The sequence below is a fragment of the Somniosus microcephalus genome, chromosome 10 (genome assembly GCF_052327205.1).
Source record: "Somniosus microcephalus isolate GS21.2 chromosome 10, FLI_Smic_1.0, whole genome shotgun sequence".
Taxonomy (NCBI): Eukaryota; Metazoa; Chordata; class Chondrichthyes; order Squaliformes; family Somniosidae; genus Somniosus; species Somniosus microcephalus.
The window spans coordinates 159,290,277-159,310,308 of NC_140996.1; the positions used below are offsets into that span (position 1 = coordinate 159,290,277).

Sequence of the window (20,032 nt, forward strand, 5' to 3'; positions counted from 1 at the left end):
ACCTTTTGAAACTGAGCATATTTCTGATGTAACTAAACCAGTCCTGACAACTACAGTGGAACCTCTGATTAAATACTCATTATCTGTAAAATGGAAAAGAATGAGTTTGCAAAAGGAAACTCCAATCTTAGCTTCTTTATTGGTCCAGTGTGTCTCTGTTCTTGTCAAGTTTACGTTTTTTTGACATTTAAATCGGATCATTTTAAAGTAGTTTAATCTTATCAGTTCTGATATATATACTTAAATTCAAAGGATGTCTTACAAATGTCAAAATTTATCGCAGAGAAATGAAGTAGAGGAAAGCAATATGTATTGGAATTTTGGGCTGAACAAATATCTGGCCATCTAAACAATATCTAAGCCATAATGGGCCTGAATTTGCAGTCGGAGGCTTCCCGCAGGCGGATGCCTCCAAACCGCAATAAAACTATGAACCTACCTGATGGTGCTGGATCCACAGAGACTCGTGCTCCTGGGCCTCTATGCCTACAGGCCTGCGTAAAGGCCCACGTATCCCAGGGGCGCATGCAGTTCACAAGCGTCCTTTGGTTGGGCCGGGCCACGTGAACCCATCAGAAAGGGGATTCCCATTATGCTTATGGGGATTCCATTTACGTACGGAATCCCTGTAAGCTTAATAGGAATCACCCAAAAAATACTGAAATTTAAAAAAAATTACATGTTTAAAATTAAAGTACAATTTAATTTAATATTTTAAACAATTTAATTTTTCGAAAAATAAATTTAAACATTTTTCAAGGGGCTAGAAATAACCCAAACGTTTTTTTTACAGGATTTTGAATTTTAAAATGATTGAAAACATTTTCTGTTAATATTTATTTAAACCCTTACTCTGGTAAAAGATGGCCCTATGCCTGCTTTTACCAGGCGTAAGAGTTTCATGGGCATTCGCTGGGCAGTAGTTGGGCAAATAGCTCAACTCTCCGCCAACAAATGTCCATTTCCCGGGGATGCGGATGATCTGTCAAGAGATCGCAAGTTAGAGTCATAGAGTCATAGAGTTATACAGCACGGATAGAGGCCCTTCGGCCCATCGTGTCCGCGCCGGCCATCAAGCCCTGTCTAATCTAATCCCATATTCCAGCATTTGGTCCGTAGCCTTGTATGCTATGGCATTTCAAGTGCTCATCCAAATGCTTCTTAAATGTTGTGAGGGTTCCTGCCTCCACAACCCTTTCAGGCAGTGAGTTCCAGACTCCAACCACCCTCTGGGTGAAAAAGTTCTTTCTCAAATCCCCTCTAAACCTCCCGCCCTTTACCTTGAATCTATGCCCCCTAGTTATTGACCCTTCTACTAAGGGAAAAAGCTCCTCAGCATCCATCCTATCTATGCCCCTCATAATTTTGTACACCTCAATCATGTCCCCCCTCAGCCTCCTCTGCTCCAAGGAAAACAAACCCAATCTGCCCAGTCTCTCTTCATAGCTGAAGCGCTCCAGCCCTGGTAACATCCTGGTGAACCTCCTCTGCACCCTCTCCAACGCGATCACATCCTTCCTGTAGTGTGGCGACCAGAACTGCACACAGTGTTCCAGCTGTGGCCTAACCAGTGTTTTATACAGCTCCATCATAACCTCCTTGCTCTTATATTCAATGCCTCGGCTAATGAAGGCAAGTATCCCATATGCCTTTTTTACCACCTGATCCACCTGTTCCGCCGCCTTCAGGGATCTGTGTACTTGCACACCCAGATCCCTCTGACCCTCCGTCTTGCCTAGGGTCTTTCCATTCATTGTGTATTCCCTTGCCTTGTTAGTCCCCCCAAAGTGCATCACCTCGCACTTTTCCGGGTTAAATTCCATTTGCCACTGTTCCGCCCATCTGACCAACCCATCTATATCGTCCTGCAGACTGAGGCTACCCTCCTCGCTATTTACCACCCTACCAATTTTTGTATCATCCGCGAACTTACTGATCATACCTTTTACATTCATATCCAAGTCATTAATGTAGACCACAAACAGCAAGGGACCCAGCACCAATCCCTGTGGTACCCCACTGGCCACAGGCTTCCAGTCACAAAAACAACCTTCGACCATTACCCTCTGCCTTCTGCCACTAAGCCAGTTTTGTATCCAATGTGCCAAGGCACCCTGGATTCCATGGGCTCTTACCTTCTTGACCAGTCTCCTGTGCGGGACTTTATCGAAGGCCTTACTGAAATCCATGTATACCACATCCACTGTGTTACCCTCATCCACACACCTAGTCACCCCCTCAAAAAAATTCAATCAGATTAGTCAGACATGATCTTCCCTTGACAAAGCCATGTTGACTATCCCTGATTAATCCTTGCCTCTCCAAGTGGAGACAAATTTTGTCCCTCAGAATTTTTTCCAATAATTTTCCTACCACTGATGTTAGGCTCACTGGCCTGTAGTTCCCCGGTTTTTCCCTACTTCCCTTCCTGAATAATGGTACTACATTAGCGGTTCTCCAGTCCTCTGGCACATCCCCTGTGGCCAGAGAGGTCCTGAATATATGTGTTAGAGCCCCCGCAACCTCTTCCTTTGCCTCACACAGCAGCCTGGGATACATTTCATCCGGGCCTGGGGATTTATCCATTTTTAGGCCAGCTAAAACCGCCAATACCTCCTCCCTCTCGATGTTAATATGTTCGAGCATATCACAGTCCCCCCGCCCTATTTCTATGTCTACATCGTCCTTCTCCATAGTGAAAACAGATGCAAAAAATTCATTTAGAACCCCTCCTACATCTTCCGGCTCCACACACAGATTGCCACTTTTGTCCCTAATGGGCCCTATTTTTTCCCTAGTTATCCTCTTACCCTTAATATACTTATAAAACATCTTAGGATTTTCCTTTATTTTGCCTGCCAGTGTTATTTCATGGCCCCTCCTTGATCTCCTAATTTCTTTTTTAAGTATCCCCCTGCACTTTTTGTATTCCTCTAGGGCTTCCTCCGTCTTTAGCCTTTTGTATCTGCCAAAAGCCCTCCTTTTTTTCCTAATCCATTCTCGTATATCCCCTGACATCCAAGGTTCCCTGTGGTTTTTGGAACCACCCTTGACCTTTACGGGAACATGTTGCCATTGTATGATCTCAATCTCCCTTCTGAAAGCCTCCCATTGCTCCGATGCGGATTTTCCTACAAGTAACTGATCCCAGTCCATTTTGGCCAGATCCTGTCTTATCCTATTAAAATCGGCCTTCCCCCAATTTAGAACCTTTATTTCCGGCCCATCCCTGTCCTTTTCCATGGCCACCTTAAATCTCACCATATTATGGTCACTGTCACCAAAGTGCTCACCTACTAGCACTTTTTCCACTTGGCCGGCCACATTCCCTAGAATTAGGTCCAGTACCGCCCCCTCTCTTGTAGGACTTTCTACATGCTGGCTCAAAAAGCTCTCCTGGATGCACTTTAAGAATTCTACACCCTCTGAGCCTTTCACACTCTGACTATCCCAGTTAATATTGGGGAAGTTGAAATCCCCCATTATTATTACCCTATTATTTGCACATTTCTCTGAGATTTGCCTACATATCTGTTCCTCTATCTCCCCCTGACTGTTTGGAGGCCTATAGTACACTCCCAGCAAAGTGCTTGCCCCCTTTTTGTTTTTAAGCTCCACCCATATGGCCTCATTAGAGGAACCTGCTAATATATCATCCCTCCTTACTGCAGTAATTGACTCCTTAATTAATATTGTGACACCCCCTCCTCTTATACCTCCCCCTCTGTCTCGCCTGAAGATTCTGTACCTCGGAATATTGAGCTGCCAGTCTTGCCCCTCCCTCAACCATGTCTCCGTGATAGCAACAATATCATACTCCCATGTGTTTATCAACACCTTCAGTTCATCCACCTTATTTGCAAGACTCCTTGCATTAAAATAGATGCCATCCAGCGTTGCCCTTATATGTTTGCCCTGTCTACCAAGCTGACTTGTTTTTTTCTCTATAATTGGCAGCACATCACCCCCTATTTCAGCTCCCCTCTGTATCCCATCCCCCTGCCAAGTTAGTTTAAACCCCCCCCAACCGTGCTAGCAAACCTCCCCGCAAGGATATTTGTCCCGCTCTGGTTCAGGTGCAACCCGTCCGACTTGTACAAGTCCCACCTTTCCCAGAAGCAGGCCCAGTGATCCAGGAAAGTAAAACCCTCCCCCCTACACCAACTCTTTTGCCACGCATTCATCTGCTCTATCGCCCCATTCCTATACTCACTAGCACGTGGCACTGGGAGTAATCCAGAGATTACAACCTTTGAGGTCCTGCTCTTTAATCTGTTACCTAGCTCCCTAAATTCTTGATGCAGGACCTCATCCCCCTTCCTACCTATGTCGTTGGTCCCAATGTGGACCACGACCTCTGCCTGCTCCCCCTCCCCCTTAAGAATGCCCTGTAGCCGCTCAGTGACATCCATGACCCTGGCCCCAGGGAGGCAACAAACCATCCTGGAGTCACGTTTGCGGCCACAGAAATGCCTATCTGTTCCCCTTACGATAGAATCCCCTATCACTATTGCTCTCCCACTCTTTTTCCTCCCTTTCTGAGCAGCAGAAGCGTCCCTGGTGCCAGGAAGCTGGCTGCTGCTGCCTTCCCCTGGTGAGTCATCCCCCTCAACAGTATCCAACTTGGTATACCTGTTTGAAAGGGGGATGTCCGCAGGGGTTCCCTGCACTTCCTGCCTGCCTCTGTTCTGGATTTTTGCGCATGCGCATCGTCTGTAGAAACCTAGAACTTGTGGGGCACTTACGGTCGCGTACACACCACGTACGCGGTCATAGGCCCCGGAAAATCCGGGCCAATATTGTCTATTCTGAAACATTTTAATGTTTTATAGCTAAAAATTGCTGTTGACCTGAAGGTTTATGTTGGTATCAATCAAAGCATTACTGGAAAACAATTCGGGGAGTCCATTTTTCCCTGCAGTTCACGCCGTGGCTAATGACATCCTTGTGGCTGCCATGAATGGAAACAGAGCGCAGATGCATAAGGCCCATGCAGCCATTGGGATCATTATTAAGCATATATCACAGGCATTTTAAAACAGCTTCTGATGTATACACTAATCACGGGTGCCTTATAGTACAGCCACTCCAGGACCTCCAGAATCATTGTCATCTACTGCATGCTCCATAAACTTAATATACAAATTGGCCTAACCATGGAGAAGGAGGGCAATTTGGAGTCAAGGCCATTTATGAGAATGTACCACTTGAGACACCAGTGTAGTTAGGGATACTGATGCACCAGATGATCGTCTAAAATACATTTAGCTAAGCGCCTGAGCTGCACCTTTTAAGGAACCCTTCTGTCCATATGTATATAACAACAATAACCCAAAAAACGTTGTGCAAAATTTTCCTAGTTACCATCAATATCCATTCTGTACAATCGCAAACAAAATCTCTGGATAAAGTTCAAATACTATACAACCATGTTGTACTGGCCTCGCTAGACATGCTCCTATCTAGTTATCCAGTAAGTTAAACACTTATTCAAAATAATTCCTCGTGAAGCCGTTTGCTGTTTTGAAGCTTTACTTGAACAAATTTGTGAAACTGCAAACAAAGACAAAGTATGTTTTGTACATAAACTGAGTACTATACATTCGATATTACACAAGATATAAACATATTTACAACAGTACAATAGACTAATTGTATAACTAACTAACATTTGGACTGTACTTCTGTAAATACCAACTATTACTTTTTATAAACATATTATTGTCAAAATACTACTCTGACAACGTTGCTATCATGCTAATAGACAAAGATACTCACAGATATTGCGCCTGGCCTAACATAGAAGATCAGATTACATTGGATTGTGAATCCCTCATGGCATTCTCCATTACTCAAGCCAGGTTCTTCCTGGAATTCTACTTCCTGGGATTCTACTTCCTGGGTCACACAGGAAAAAAGGTCAAATGACCTCTCACACAGGAAGGAAGGTAGAAAGGTCAAATGACCTTTGCTGCATACAAACTGCTAACACACTAACCACCACCAGAGGGTGCTATCTGCATGTGAAATGTCCAGAACACATGTCATTACCCCATGTTGTGTGATTGATGAATGATGTTATAGGTCTTTTCCCATAGACCTTTGTCTTTATTTTGACGGATTGTGTGTGCTGTTTAACTCCCAACCTATGACTTATTTGAGTGATTTTCCTGTGGAAGGAGTAAATGCGGTGCCTGGCTGCAGGTTTTCAGTGACAGTGGCTTGGGATTCAAGCACCTGGTAACTCCTTAGCTGGTTAATAAGATGGCTTTGCAACTTAGTCAGCCATGTCTGTTGCTTTTGTGGCTTTTGGTGTTGCCTATTTTCTAACACATCGACTATCACTTGTGCAGGGACGTTGGATGGGCTAGATGTGACATTGCCTTGAGCGACAGCAGCCTTCATGCCAGTATACCATGCCTCCTCCAGTCTTGGCATCACTGCTGGGCAATTCCTCAACATGTCCTTAGCTCTGCATTTAAGTGGAGCACTGGGCAGCAATTAGGTTTCTGAATCTGTGCATCAATCTGATCATCCAGCATGTTGAAACCAAAAAAAGAGCGCCTGCTATAGATAGGAGCCCAAGGCCTTTATAATTGTAACCTGGGCATTCATAGAAGAAAGAAAGACTTGCATTTATATAGTGCCTTTCACGACCACCGGATGTCTCAAAGTGCTTTACAGCCAATGAAGTACTTTTGAAGTGGAGTCACTGTTGTAATTTGGGAATGTGGTTCATGGGAGATAGTTCCACTGTGGTTAAGACCTGTGCCGCTGAAGGTGCCGCTGCAGATGCCACGTGCTCATGGTAACCTGAAGCGCTGACAGCTGTTCATCTAGGACTATGCAGATCTGGCGAGTGGATTCTTCCATACTCTTGACCAGATCTTGCAGAGAGATTTAACTCAAATGATTTATGTAGCTGATCCTGCACAGGCAGCAACCTTCTTTTATAAGCAGACCCTATGAGGTCAAAATCCCTAGGCACTGCGCAAAGGCATGAACAATGCTGCCTTTCATGAGAAGCTTGTGTCTGCTCCTCATCTGTTAGCACCACTTGTTTTCACCCATGAGCTTTGACTCAGCTGGTGTTACTTTCTCAAACCCATCACCTATAACCTCTGGGGTATGTATAGTTGTGCTAGTGCTTGCTAATAATGGTGAGAGTGATGCCTGGTACTGTTAGGTGTTGGTTTGCTCTGGGGCACTGACTCTGCTGAGTCTGTTCTTCCAGGCCTACAAAAACAGAACTGAAAATTTGTCAGGATTTTGCCTCAAAGAAGCACCATCAAGCACCCTTTCATTTCAATATACTGTGTGAGATGTTTTGAGCATGTGTGCCAGTGATTGAGTAAAGGGATACGACATAATAAGACCAGGATGGCAATAGCCCTGAGTTTGGGAAAGGCCTTTGGATTCATTCTTGTCTACTTTCTCATTACTTTTTTTAAAAACTCAGATGCTAATGGTGGTTTCCCCAAATAAGTTCAAATGCTTGTAATGCCTGGGATCTCCTCCAGTCTAGCACTGCTCTCTTTTGTTAAATGCCATCTTGCCCTCTAAGCAGATAAGTAGCCTTGTGATTTTGCAAGTTTACATAGGACAGACGGAGCTACAGCTGCCTATCCTCCAACACATCCTGTCTGACATTAAAGCTAGGTTAGCTTTCCTGTATCAAGATCTCTTTCAGATTTATTAGTTGCTGCTTATACTTCTCTTGTGCTATAATAATATGATGTATGGTTAAGCATTCAATGGGCTGTTGCTCTCATGGCAGGATTGCACAGGAGAAGCCTCTATTAATACTTAAACTGCACATGTTGATTTACAAATTTATACAGGTACATTTTATGACCTGCAAGCTTAGGGCAGTTACTCGGCATTGAAAGGTGTTCTTGAGACTTATTTTAGCAGCTGTATTGCAATCAGCTGTATTCTTCCTGACTTATATCTTGGCCCACTAGGTCCTCAACGTAACAATGATCCTGTCTGTAAGCAGCTGCCAGTCTTGCAGAGGTAATCATATTTAAACGGGGTGCCCTTCTGTTCCATAAAGGACAGTACTTTCCCGTACACCATGAATAAGCACCTCCCGCACTTGGTCATCAAATTTTGCTGTTCTCTCTCTACTAGCCTCTATTGTACGGGAAGTTGATTGAAGATGGAAGTGGCCTGCTTTCCCCATCACAAGTACCGAGTGTTAAATGCCTGCTTAAACCATTTAACTGTTGCTCTGCATGATGCTGATTTTTGATGCTTCACTGGGCAGCCATAATATGGCAGGAAATTGCACTGTTTAGATACGCATCAAAAAACAGCAAGAATTTTCCCAGAAACTTTTAGTAACCTCTGAATAACGCACTGAATGAGCCTTTGGCTTTGTGGTAGCATTTGCACATCTGAGTCAGAAGGTGCAGGTTCAAATCCCAGTCCAGACAGTACCGGTGAGTAGAGACCAGACATCTGCCTCTGAATTCAGTAGGATACTCATGTCCAGTGGGTGTGAATGGCCAACCTCATCGTATGGGTTGTGGGAGCCCATAAAACCCTCCCATCATATAGGTCTGACCAGCCTATTGGCTGGTTTAAAGATGGTTATGCCGTGGCCTGTCAGACTGTTAATCAGTTTGTGAATGCTTCCACTAATTCACATTATTTGCCAAGGGAAGAGTGTGAAGATACGGAAACAACAATAACACACCAACAGCAATTTCTAAGCTTGTATTTTTAAATTGTATTATCTCTATTTTAAAACAAAATATAAACATGGCAATTTTAACAATACAATCAAACTCTAATATGCTGACTATTCCAATGACATTGAGATATGCCTTTATAATCAGTTTGTGAATAACGAGTCTAGTTTCCTACCTTAAGAAATTCAGCAATTGTTAGTTACACACTTGTCCAAAATGCTGACTCCGCTATAATATATTTGGATATTTTCTGCATGATATCACATTTGTAATGACAAAATATCTGGAATTGGTTCAAGTTTGGGTTCCACATGCAAAATAGCAAAATTAATATTGATTTGAATTGCTATCTTTTACATGGGGAGATTTTTAATTCTGTGCTTATTTACATTACTGGGTGATCATCTATATCAAAAATACAGCATCATCACTGGTGGAAAGATGTAATTACAGCGTGACAAGTTTACATAGGCAATTTCTATTATAAATGTGGACATAAGAATTTATAATAGAAATGTAACAATAAGGACCTAATGCATGACTTTTGGGACTGAGCTACACCTGAACATCTTGATGCAATTACTCCCCCACCCTTTAAACCTACTTTACTTGAAGACTGCATTTGGTCTTGGCTCCCTATTTGCAACACCATGGATGATCAACTGGAGATAAAATCAAAGTATATACTCTATGACATTAAAATGGGGACTGAATTATGTCTGCATGTCCCACCATCTAACTTGTATCACCTAAAGACTGCACCTGGCTTTGACTTCCTGTATGCAATGCCACGGCAGAACAACTACCATTCTATCTAATTTTACTGTTGTTATTAATATTATTTAAAAGTAGGCTAAAATACTTGCTTAATTTTATAGGAATTCAGCAGAATCTGCACGTTGTCCTTATTATGGACTGTACCAACTCCAATTTTACAATCAACTGTGAAAGTAACCCAGCTTTTTACAAGAAGTGTGCAGTGCAGTGGATGGACGGCTGGTCTAATAATAGCATGAAGAAAGTAAGTAGAGCACTTTGGCGCACTATGCATTATTTCTATAAATGTTCAGTTCTAGTTACTCTCTCAACATCTCTTTCTGAAGGCATGGCCAAACTTTTTAAATAGATACCGTCTTCAGGGGGTAAAAATGTTTGGGAAAGTATTTTTATATTTGTTTACTGGCTATGTAAATCTATCTTAAAAAATCATCACTTCACTTGTGGATGATGCCTTTGTGACAAAAATTACATGCATATTTCTGATAGTTTTCCCCCAGTAAACAGAAAAGAGGTTTTCATGAAGACAAGGCCTATATAAGCACTGCATAAAATTACTCCTTTATAGCAGAAATGTAAAGAACCTAGAACCATTCAGTTTAAGGTAGAGAAATGTTTCATGGTTCCATGTGTTTCTCTAATATTACTTTAGATCTGTAGCTCTTATCGAAAATCCATGCATTATATGGTTCGAATCACTCCACCTACTTAATTCTATACGACAGGAATTACAGTGAACAGGATTGGGACACAGACAAGCTTTCAGACTCAACCGTACTGTGCCAAATAAGGTTAACACACACACCCGCCTCCAGTACATAAAATGCCTGGTGGCATAAAGCAAACAGTACAACAATACAACTTGGCCCGTCGAACAGGCCCCTGTCTCGTATTAAGACGCCTAAAATCACACTGTGTTGCAGACAGAGTATAAAATACACACAGAACCTCCCCACTAAACCCCTCTGGATTGGTTGGGATGCACAACACCCCCTCACACAGTACCGCTGGTCTTAAGGATGCGTGGGCTTGGACAATGCTCACCCTGATTGTCCGTTTCTTGCTCGCTGCTTCCCATGTGTAGAACTTGTCTCCTGGTTCCGTATCGCCGATGCAGTATCCAAGTCCCAGTTCGAGGCTCGTTCCTACAGTCGAAGAGCAAGGCAAGGCTCTTGTCGCTCATGGTGGTTTAGAGCAAGCGAGAGAGAGAGAGAAAATGGCCAAAACTGCCTTCTCTATATCCTAAATGTTCACTTGGGTCTGTGTAGTTGCAGTGATGTCTTTTTAACCAACCTTTGTTGTCTTCTTTGTCTGGTTTCTCGCCTTTCGGGGCTATCCCATCTAGGTGCTGGTGTTAATGGCAGATCATGGGCCGCACTTCTCACCTGATCCTGGGTTAAGTGGCTTCCCATTAATTTACAATGGCCCTCTTTTGTCCGGTTCCCGCCGGGGCTATCTCATCTAGGTGCTTGTCACCGTATCAGTCACCTACCCGGACCCATTGTTTTCTCAGAGAATTCTGTCTGCCCAGACATTCTCCCATAATTAGTTTGTAGGCCTGGCTGGAATCTCCTGTCCATCATATGGGCCCCTCCCATCTTCTCCAAACAGGCTGTTGGTCAAATCAGCAGTAACAGTCATTCAAAATGTCCGATACAAAAAAAAAATCCTTGGGGCCTGCATTGATGCTTACGCACTTTTAACATAAAAAAGTCCCAAGATGCTTCACAAAGTGTCGGACCTAGGCAGCTGAAGGCTCTTCCACCAATGCTGGGGTGAAGGTGAAATTTCCATTGTGGAACCGAAAATCTGGAGAGGTGTTTAATGGGTAGTCGATATTGTGTGTTTTACACTATCGTTCAAAGTTAAAATTACCCCCACAGGTTATTCCACATAACCGGCACTTAAATGACAGTAGTCTTTTTCAATAGAATGAATTAATTTGATATTTTTTGTCGGTAAAGAATACCAGAAGCCTTCATATCTCCAGGTAAACCTGTTCCTTGGATTCAAAGGTTATAGATTTCAGTAACTGCTGCCTGCTATCCCTGTTCTTTGAATATGTCAATTCAGTTAATTATGCCGACATAGCTATTATATCTCTACTGTATCTACCCTTTTTATATAGCTTTGTTTATCTATCATCACCTTTTTAAAAATTTGGAGATACAGATGCACATCATGAAAAGTTTCTTAAAAGATTATTAATTTGCAAAAATTTAAATTTTTCAGATTCCTGAAATGTTGCTTTCATTGAGCTGTGGGCAAGAGAAGAAAGAAAAAGGACGAAGAAGTTCTATTTCTGGTCTGTTCACTACTAACCTAATGCATGATCAGTGTTGGAAATTGCATTTCTGTTCATAGCAGTTCATCTAGCTCTTGATAACAATACATCTATTCTGTATTGTAATACTTAGATTGGAGCTAGAATTGAAATTTAGCAATTCATCTATTTACATAGAAACATAGAAGATAGGAGCAGGAGTAGGCCATTCGGCCCCTCGAGCCTGCTCCGCCATTCAATGCAATCATGGCTGATCATCCAAGTTCAGTACCCGGTCCCTGCTTTCTCCCCATACCCCTTGATCCCTTTAGCCTTAAGAAATATATCCAACTCCTTCTTGAATATATTTAATGAATTGGCCTCTACTGCCTTCTGTGGTAGAGAATTCCACAGGTTCACCACTCTCTGGGTGAAGAAATTCCTCCTCATTTCTGTCCTAAAAGGCCTACCCCTTATCCTTAGACTGTGACCCCTGGTTCAGGATTCCCCGACTATCGGGAACATCCTCCCTGCATCTAGTCTGTCCAGTGCTGCCAGTATTTTATAAGTTTCAATGAGATCCCCTCTCATTCTTCTAAACTCCAGCGAGTACAAGCCCAATCGACCAAATCTCTCCTCATACGTCATTCCTGCCATCCCAGGTATCAGCCTGGTGAATCTTCTCTGAACTCCTTCCATGGCAAGACTATCCTTCCTCAGATAAGGCAACCAAAACTACACACAATACTCAAGATGTGGTCTCACCAAGGCCCTGTACAACTGCAGCAAGACATCCTTGTTCCTGTACTCAAACCCTCTTGCTACGAAGGCCAACATACCATTTGCCTTCTTAACGGCCTGCTGCACCTGCATGCTTACCTTCAGCGACTGGTGCACAAGGACACCCAAGTCTCGTTGCACTTCCCCTTCTCCCAATCTATTGCCATTCAGATAATAATCTGCCTTTCTGTTTTTGACACCAAAGTGGATAACCTCACACTTATCCACATTATATTGCATCTGCCATGCTTCTGCCCAATCACCCAACCTGTCTAAATCATCCTATAGTTTCTCGGCATCCTCCTCACTGCACACACGCCCACCCAGCTTTGTGTCGTCTGCAAATTTGGAGATATTACATCTAGTTCCCTTGTCTAGATCATTAATATATATAGTGAATAGCTGGGGTCCAAGGACCGATCCCTGCGGTACCCCACTAGTCACTGCCTGCCACTCGGAAAAAGACCTGTTTATTCCAACTCTTTGCTTTCTATCTGCCAATCAGATCTCTATCCAAGTCAATACCTTGCCCCCAATCCCATGTGCCTTAACTTTACACGCTAATTTCTTATGTGGGACCTTATCGAAAGCCTTCTGCAAGTCCAAATACACCACACCCACTGGTTCTCCCTTATCTATTCTACCATTTACATCCTCAAAAAATTCCAGCAGATTAGTCAAGCACGATTTACCTTTTCTAAATCCATGTTGACTGTCCGATCCTGTCACTGTTTTCCAAGTGCTCTGCTATTACATCTTTTATAATGGACTCTAGCATTTTCCCCACTACCGATGTCAGGCTTCCCCGTTTTCTCTCGACCACCTTTTTTGAATAGTGGGGTAACATTAGCTACCCTCCAATCCATGGGTACTGTTCCAGATTCCATCGAATGTTGGAAGATGATCAGCAATGCATCTACTATTTCTAGAGCCACTTCCTTAAGTACCCTAGGATGTAGATTATCAGGCCCTTGGGATTTATCGGCCTTCAATCCAATCAATTTCCCTAACACCATTTCCCTACAAATACTGATTTCTTTCAGTTCCTCCCTTTCATCAGACCCTATATTCCCTGACATTCCTGGGAGGTTATTTGTGTCCTCCTTTGTGAAGACAGAACCAAAATATGTATTTAATTGGTCAGTCATTTCTTTGTTCCCCATTATAAATTCCCCTGATTCTGATTGCAAGGGACCTACGCTTGACTTCACCAATCTTTTTCTCTTCACATATCTATAAAAGCTTTTACAGTCAGTTTTTATGTTCCCTGCAAGCTTACTCTCATATTCTATTTTCCCTTTCTTAATTAATCCCTTTGTCCTCCTTTGTTGAATCCTAAACTGCTCCCAGTCCTCTGGATTACTGCTTTTTCTGGTCAATTTATATGACCTCTCCTTGGATCTTATGCTATCCCTAATTTCCCTTGTTAGCCACGGTTGAGTCACCTTTTTTATTTTATTTTTATGCCAAACTGGGATGAACAAATTCTGTAGTTCACCCATGCGGTCTTTGAATGTTTGCCATTGCCTATCCACCGTTAACCCTTTGAGTGACATTCCCCAGTCAATCCTACCCAATTCGCGCCTCAGGCCATCGTAGTTTCCTTTATTTAAATTGAGGACCCTAGTCTCTGAGTCAACTACTTCATTCTCCATCTTAATGAAGAATTTGATCATATGATCGCTCTGACCCAAGGGGCCTCGTACAACAAGATTGCTAATTAATCCTTTCTCGTTACATAATACCCAGTGTAAGATAGAGGTAAACGAATATGATTTGATTGGGATTACGCAGACATGGCTCCAGGGTGGGGAAGGCTGGGAACTCAACATCCAGGGGTATTTAATATTCAGGAAAGATAGGCAAAAAGGAAAGGCAGATGGGGTAGCATTACTGGTTAAAGAAGGGATTAACACAATTGTAAGATGGGCCTGATCTCTGGTTGGTTCCTCGACATATTGGTCTAGGAAACCATCCCGTAAACACTCCAGGAATTCCTCCTCCACAGTATTGTTACTAATTTGGTTAGCCCAATCTATATGTAAATTAAAGTCACCCATGATGACTGCTGTGCCCTTTTTGCACGCTTCTCTAATTTCCCTTTTAATGCCATCCCCAACCTCCACATTACGATTTGTAGGTCTATATACCACTCCCACTAACGTTTTCTGCCCCTTGGTATTTCTCAGTTCTACCCATACAGATTCCAAATCATCAGAGCTAATATCCTTCCTTACAATTGTGTTAATCCCTTCTTTAACCAGTAATGCTACCCCATCTGCCTTTCCTTTTTGCCTATCTTTCCTGAATATTAAATACCCCTGGATGTTGAGTTCCCAGCCTTCCCCACCCTGGAGCCATGTCTGCGTAATCCCAATCAAATCATATTCGTTTACCTCTATTTGCGCAGCTAATTCATCCACCTTATTACGAATGCTCCTCGCATTAAGACACAAAGCCTTCAGGCTTGTTTTTTTAACGCTCTTAGACCTATTAGAATTATTATTTACTTATTCACCGTCACACAACAATGTTGTGCGGCCACGAGGCGCCCATCCCCCACAAGAGTGAAGCCGACTCCTCCGCCAGCAGGCTGGTGTGCATACCACGCTCGTTTTGGCGCGAAAGCCCGATGCTGCCATCCTCCCTGCAGTTCTTCCCCAAAAATAAAACCTACCTCAAACCAGAGGTTTCTGAGAAGGGCGACAGGGCCTGAGGGACACGCCGGAGTTGCGATGGCCGTTGGTTCCGCAGGGAAACTCCATTATATCACAGACTCCCTGTCAGGTCGACGTTTTCTCTGTGATACTGGCTCCCAGTGCAGTATCCTACCAGCGTCGAAGCTCGATCTTCAATCCGGCGGTCACGGTCCCTCCCTCGAGGCAGCCAATGGTGGGGCCATCCGCACGTTCGGAAAGCGTAGGGTCCAGTTGCGTTTTGGCGGCCAGCATTTCGTTTGGGAGTTCATCATAGCGAAAGTCTCACAGGCCATCCTGGGGGCAGATTTTTTTGCGCCAATGGTTTTCTCATCGACGTTCAGCACTGCCGGTTAATCAATGCGCCCACCTTTTCTTCGGTCCCCTGCCACCGCAGCACCGCTGTGTCTTGGTCAGTTGCCTGTGCAGTCCCATCTCCAGATAAGTTCTCTCGTCTTCTCGGTGAGTTTCCAGAGCTCACCAGGCCCACTTTTTCTTCTTCAGTCGCGAGGCACGGTGTGGCACACCACATTACCACGACAGGATCCCCAGTTTATGCACGGGCTCGAAGGCTGGAACCCGGTAAACTCGCAGCCGCAAAGGCAGAGTTCCAATGCCATGGAGTGCCTTGGAATTATTCGACAATCGAATAGTCCTTGGTCTTCACCATTACACATCGTTCCTAAACCAGGCGGCGGATGGCGACCATGCGGCGACTACATACGCCTGAATGAAGCTACTACTCCAGATCGGTACCCGATTCCTCACATACAGGATTTTTCGGCCCACCTGGCAGGGAATTCCATCTTTTCCAAAGTAGACCTTGTCCGGGGTATCATCAAGTGCCCGTTCATCCTCAGGACGTCCCCAAAACCGCTGTCATCATGCCTTTCGTCTCTTTGAGCTCCTTCGTATGCCGTTTGGGTTGAAGAACGCAGCGCAAGCCTTCCAGCCTCTCATGGATTCTGTGTTGCGCGATATGCCGTTCATCTTCGTCTACCTCGATGACATCCTCATCGCCAGTACCAGCAAGAAAGAGCACATACCCTTTTTTCGCGTCTCAGCCAGCATGGCCTTATTATCAACCCGGCGAAGTGCCAGTTTGGCTTACAAAGCATTGATTTTCTGGGACACAATCACCTCAGAAGGCGCAGTTCCGCTGGCTACGAAGGTGGAGGCAGTTACCTCGTTCCCGCGTCCTCAGACCGTCAGGGCTCTCCAGGAATTCCTGGGGATGGTCAATTTTTATCATCGTTTCGTCCCCAAGGCGGCCCTGTTAATGCAACCGTTGTACGAGGCTCTAAAAGGTAAATCGGGTAAAGACCCCATCGGTTGGACACCCCAGATGGACCAGGCGTTCCTCAACACTAAGGACGCTTTGGCTGATGCGACCATGTTAGCACATCCTCTTTCAGGTGCAACCATCGCCCTTACCACAGATGCATCTGACTATGCCATCGGGGCAGTACAGGAGCAATTGGTCAACGGCACGTGGCAACCACTGGCTTTCTTCAGCCGCCAATTGCGAAAAAATGAACGCAAATACAGTACCTTTGATAGGGAGTTGTTGGCACTTTTCCTGGCCATCCGCCATTTTCGCTTCTTACTGGAAGGACGCCCATTCACGGCTTTCGTAGACCACAAGCCACTTACGTTTGCCATGGCCAGGACAGCAGAACCATGGTCGGCTCGGCAACAACGTCATCTTACGTTCATATCAGAATTTACAACAGACATACAACATGTGTCTGGCAAGGACAACCTGGTGGCGGGTTGTCTCTCCCGTGTCCCGGTCCACGCAGTCCACCTGGGAATCGACTATGTTGGTTTGGCAGAAGAACAGATGGCAGACCCTGAAGTGCAGGCCTTCCACACCTTCCAGCTTACAAGTGGCTGATATCAGTTTTCAGGCCGCAGGGACCACACTCCTTTGCGACATCTCGATGGGAGTCCCCCGACCAATTGTACCAGTCGAATGGCGCAGGAGAGTTTTCGACGCAATCCACGGTTTGTCGCACCCTGGTATGAGGGCTTCACAACGACTCATGGCAAAGAAGGCCGTCTGGAAAGGCATGCATCTCGACGTTCGTGACTGGACCAATACCTGCGTGAGTTGGCAGAAGTCCAAAATCCAACGCCATGTTAAGGCCCCAGTGGCCACTTTTCCAGTTCCAGAACGTCGTTTTGACCATGTTCACGTGGACCTGGTTGGCCCTCTCCCTTCTCGTGGTTTCACGCATCTCCTCACCGTGGTAGACCACACCACCCAGTGGCCAGAGGCAATTCCTTTGGTTGCCACCACAGCGGCGGACGTTTCCAGAGCCTTCATCTCGTCATGGGTGGCTCGGTTCGGGGTACCGGCCGACATCTCCTCCGACCGAGGACCTCAATTTACCTCGGAACTTTGGAATGCCGTGGCTCAGGGTTTGGGTACCAAGCTTCATCGCACCACCGCCTATCATCCACAGGCAAATGGTCTGTGCGAGAGATTTCACAGGTCCCTTAAAGCTACACTGCGTGCTAGTCTTCGTGGGTGGACAGGCTCCCTTGGGTGCTGCTGGGTCTTCGCACGGCTCCCAAGGACGACCTGCAATCTTCTTCTGCTGAACTGATTTACGGCCAACCACTCAGAGTTCCTGGCGATTTTCTTCCTCCTCACATGGAACCCTGGTCCGCAGCTCGTCAGCCACCAAGAGGCGGCTAAGAATTTCATCCCAGTGCCTACGTCTCATCACGACCTGCAGCGCTCCCATGTCCCGGTGGAGCTTAAGAGTGCCGAATACGTTTTCATTCGTCAAGATGCTCACAGAGACCCGCTCAAACCGCCTTACACTGGTCCGTTCCACGTCATCTCGTCAGGTGACAAGTCTTTCACAGTCGACGTCGGCGGAAAGCCTGACCACAACTCCATCGACCGGTTAAAACCGGCTCATCTGGATCTGAGCAAGCCAGTCGTCACCGCTCAACCGCCTCGTCGTGGGCGTCGACCGTCGGTCCAGTACAGCCACAGCCAGCCACTTCTTCTCCTACGCCTGCGGCACCATCCCAACCACGGCCAACTGCCAGTTCGTCTTCTAGCACTCCGTTCAAGTTGCCAGAGTATCGCAGTAGGTCGGACAGACTCGTCAGACCCCCTTCTCGTCTTACCTTCTCTGTTAAAGACAATTCTGGGGGGGCGTATGTGGCGGAGCCACCAGGGGATTCAGGACAATTGTTTATAGAAACATAGAAACATAGAAGATCGGAGCAGGAGTAGGCCATTCGGCCCTTCGAGCCCGCTCCGCCATTCAATGAGATCATGGCTGATCATCCAAGTTCAGTACCCTGTCCCTGCCTTCTCCCCATATCCCTTGATCCCTTTAGCCTTAAGAAATATATCCAACTCTTTCTTGAATATATTTAATGAACTGGCCTCCACCGCCCTCTGTGGCAGAGAATTCCACAGGTTCACCACTCTCTGGGTGAAAAAATTCCTCCTCATTTCAGTCCTAAATGGCTTACCCCTTATCCTTAGACTATGACCCCTGGTTCTGGACTCCCCCGCCATCAGAAACATCCTTCCTGCATCTAGTCTGTCCAGGCCTGACACAATTTTATAGGTTTCGATGAGATCCCCTCTCAACCTTCTAAACTCCAGTGAGTATAAGCCCAATCGACACAATCTCTCCTCATACGTCATTCCTGCCATCCCAGGTATCAGCCTGGTGAATCTTCGCTGCACTCCTTCCATGGCAAGAACGTCCTTCCTCAGGTAAGGCGACCAAAACTGCACACAGTACTCAAGGTGCGGTCTCACCAAGGCCCTGTACAACTGTAGCAAGACATCCTTTTTCCTGTACTCGAACCCTCTTGCTACGAAGGCCAACATACCATTTGCCTTCTTAACCGCCTGCTGCACCTGCATGCTTACCTTCAGCGACTGGTGCACAAGAACACCCAGGTCTCTTTGCACTTCCCCTGCTCCCAATCTATTGCCATTCAAATAATAACCTGCCTTCCTGTTTTTGCCACCAAAGTGGATAACCTCACATTTATCCACATTATAGTGCATTTGCCATTTTTCTGCCCAATCACCCAACCTGTCTAAATCGTACTGGAGTTTCACGACATCCTCCTCACAGCTTACCCTCCCACCCAGCTTTGTGTCGTCTGCAAATTTGGAGATATTACATCCAATTCCCTCGTCCAGATCATTAATATATATTGTGAACAGCTGGGGTCCTAGGACCGAACCTTGCGGTACCCCACTAGTCACTGCCTGCCACTCGGAAAACGACCCGTTTATTCCAACTCTTTGCTTTCTGTCCGCCAACCAGTTCTCTATCCAAGTCAATACCATGCCCCCAATCCCATGTGCCTTAATTTTGCACGCTAATCTCTTATGTGGGACCTTATCGAAAGCCTTCTGAAAGTCCAAATACGCCACATCCACTGGTTCTCCCTTATCTATTTTACCAGTTACATCCTCAAAAAATTCCAGTAGATTAGTCAAGCATGATTTACCTTTTGTAAATCCATGTTGACTTTGTCCGATCCTGCCACTGCTTTCCAAGTGCTCTGCTATTACATCTTTTATAATGGACTCTAGCATTTTCCCCACTACCGATGTCAGGCTTACCGGTCTATAATTCCCCACTTTTTCTCGACCACCTTTTTTGAATAGTGGGGTAACATTAGCTACCCTCCAATCCATGGGTACTGTTCCAGAGTCTATCGAGTTCTGGAAGATTGACCAGCAATGCATCTACTATTTCTAGGGCCACTTCCTTAAGTACCCTGGGATGTAGATTATCAGGCCCTGGGGATTTATCGGCCTTCAG

At 45.1% G+C, this 20,032-nt stretch overlaps 1 protein-coding gene across 6 annotated transcripts in view; it reads left to right on the forward strand.

The window, feature by feature from the left end:
* The window catches only part of dync2h1 (dynein cytoplasmic 2 heavy chain 1), a 996,931-nt gene that overhangs the window by 294,146 nt on the left and 682,753 nt on the right, over positions 1 to 20,032 (forward strand). For all 6 annotated transcript variants that reach the window (XM_085999037.1, XM_085999042.1, XM_085999039.1 and 3 more), the window contains 2 exons: positions 9,575 to 9,717; positions 11,706 to 11,778. In XM_085999037.1, the coding sequence (XP_085855163.1) occupies positions 9,575 to 9,717; positions 11,706 to 11,778 (216 nt within the window). The remainder of the gene's footprint in view (positions 1 to 9,574; positions 9,718 to 11,705; positions 11,779 to 20,032) is intronic.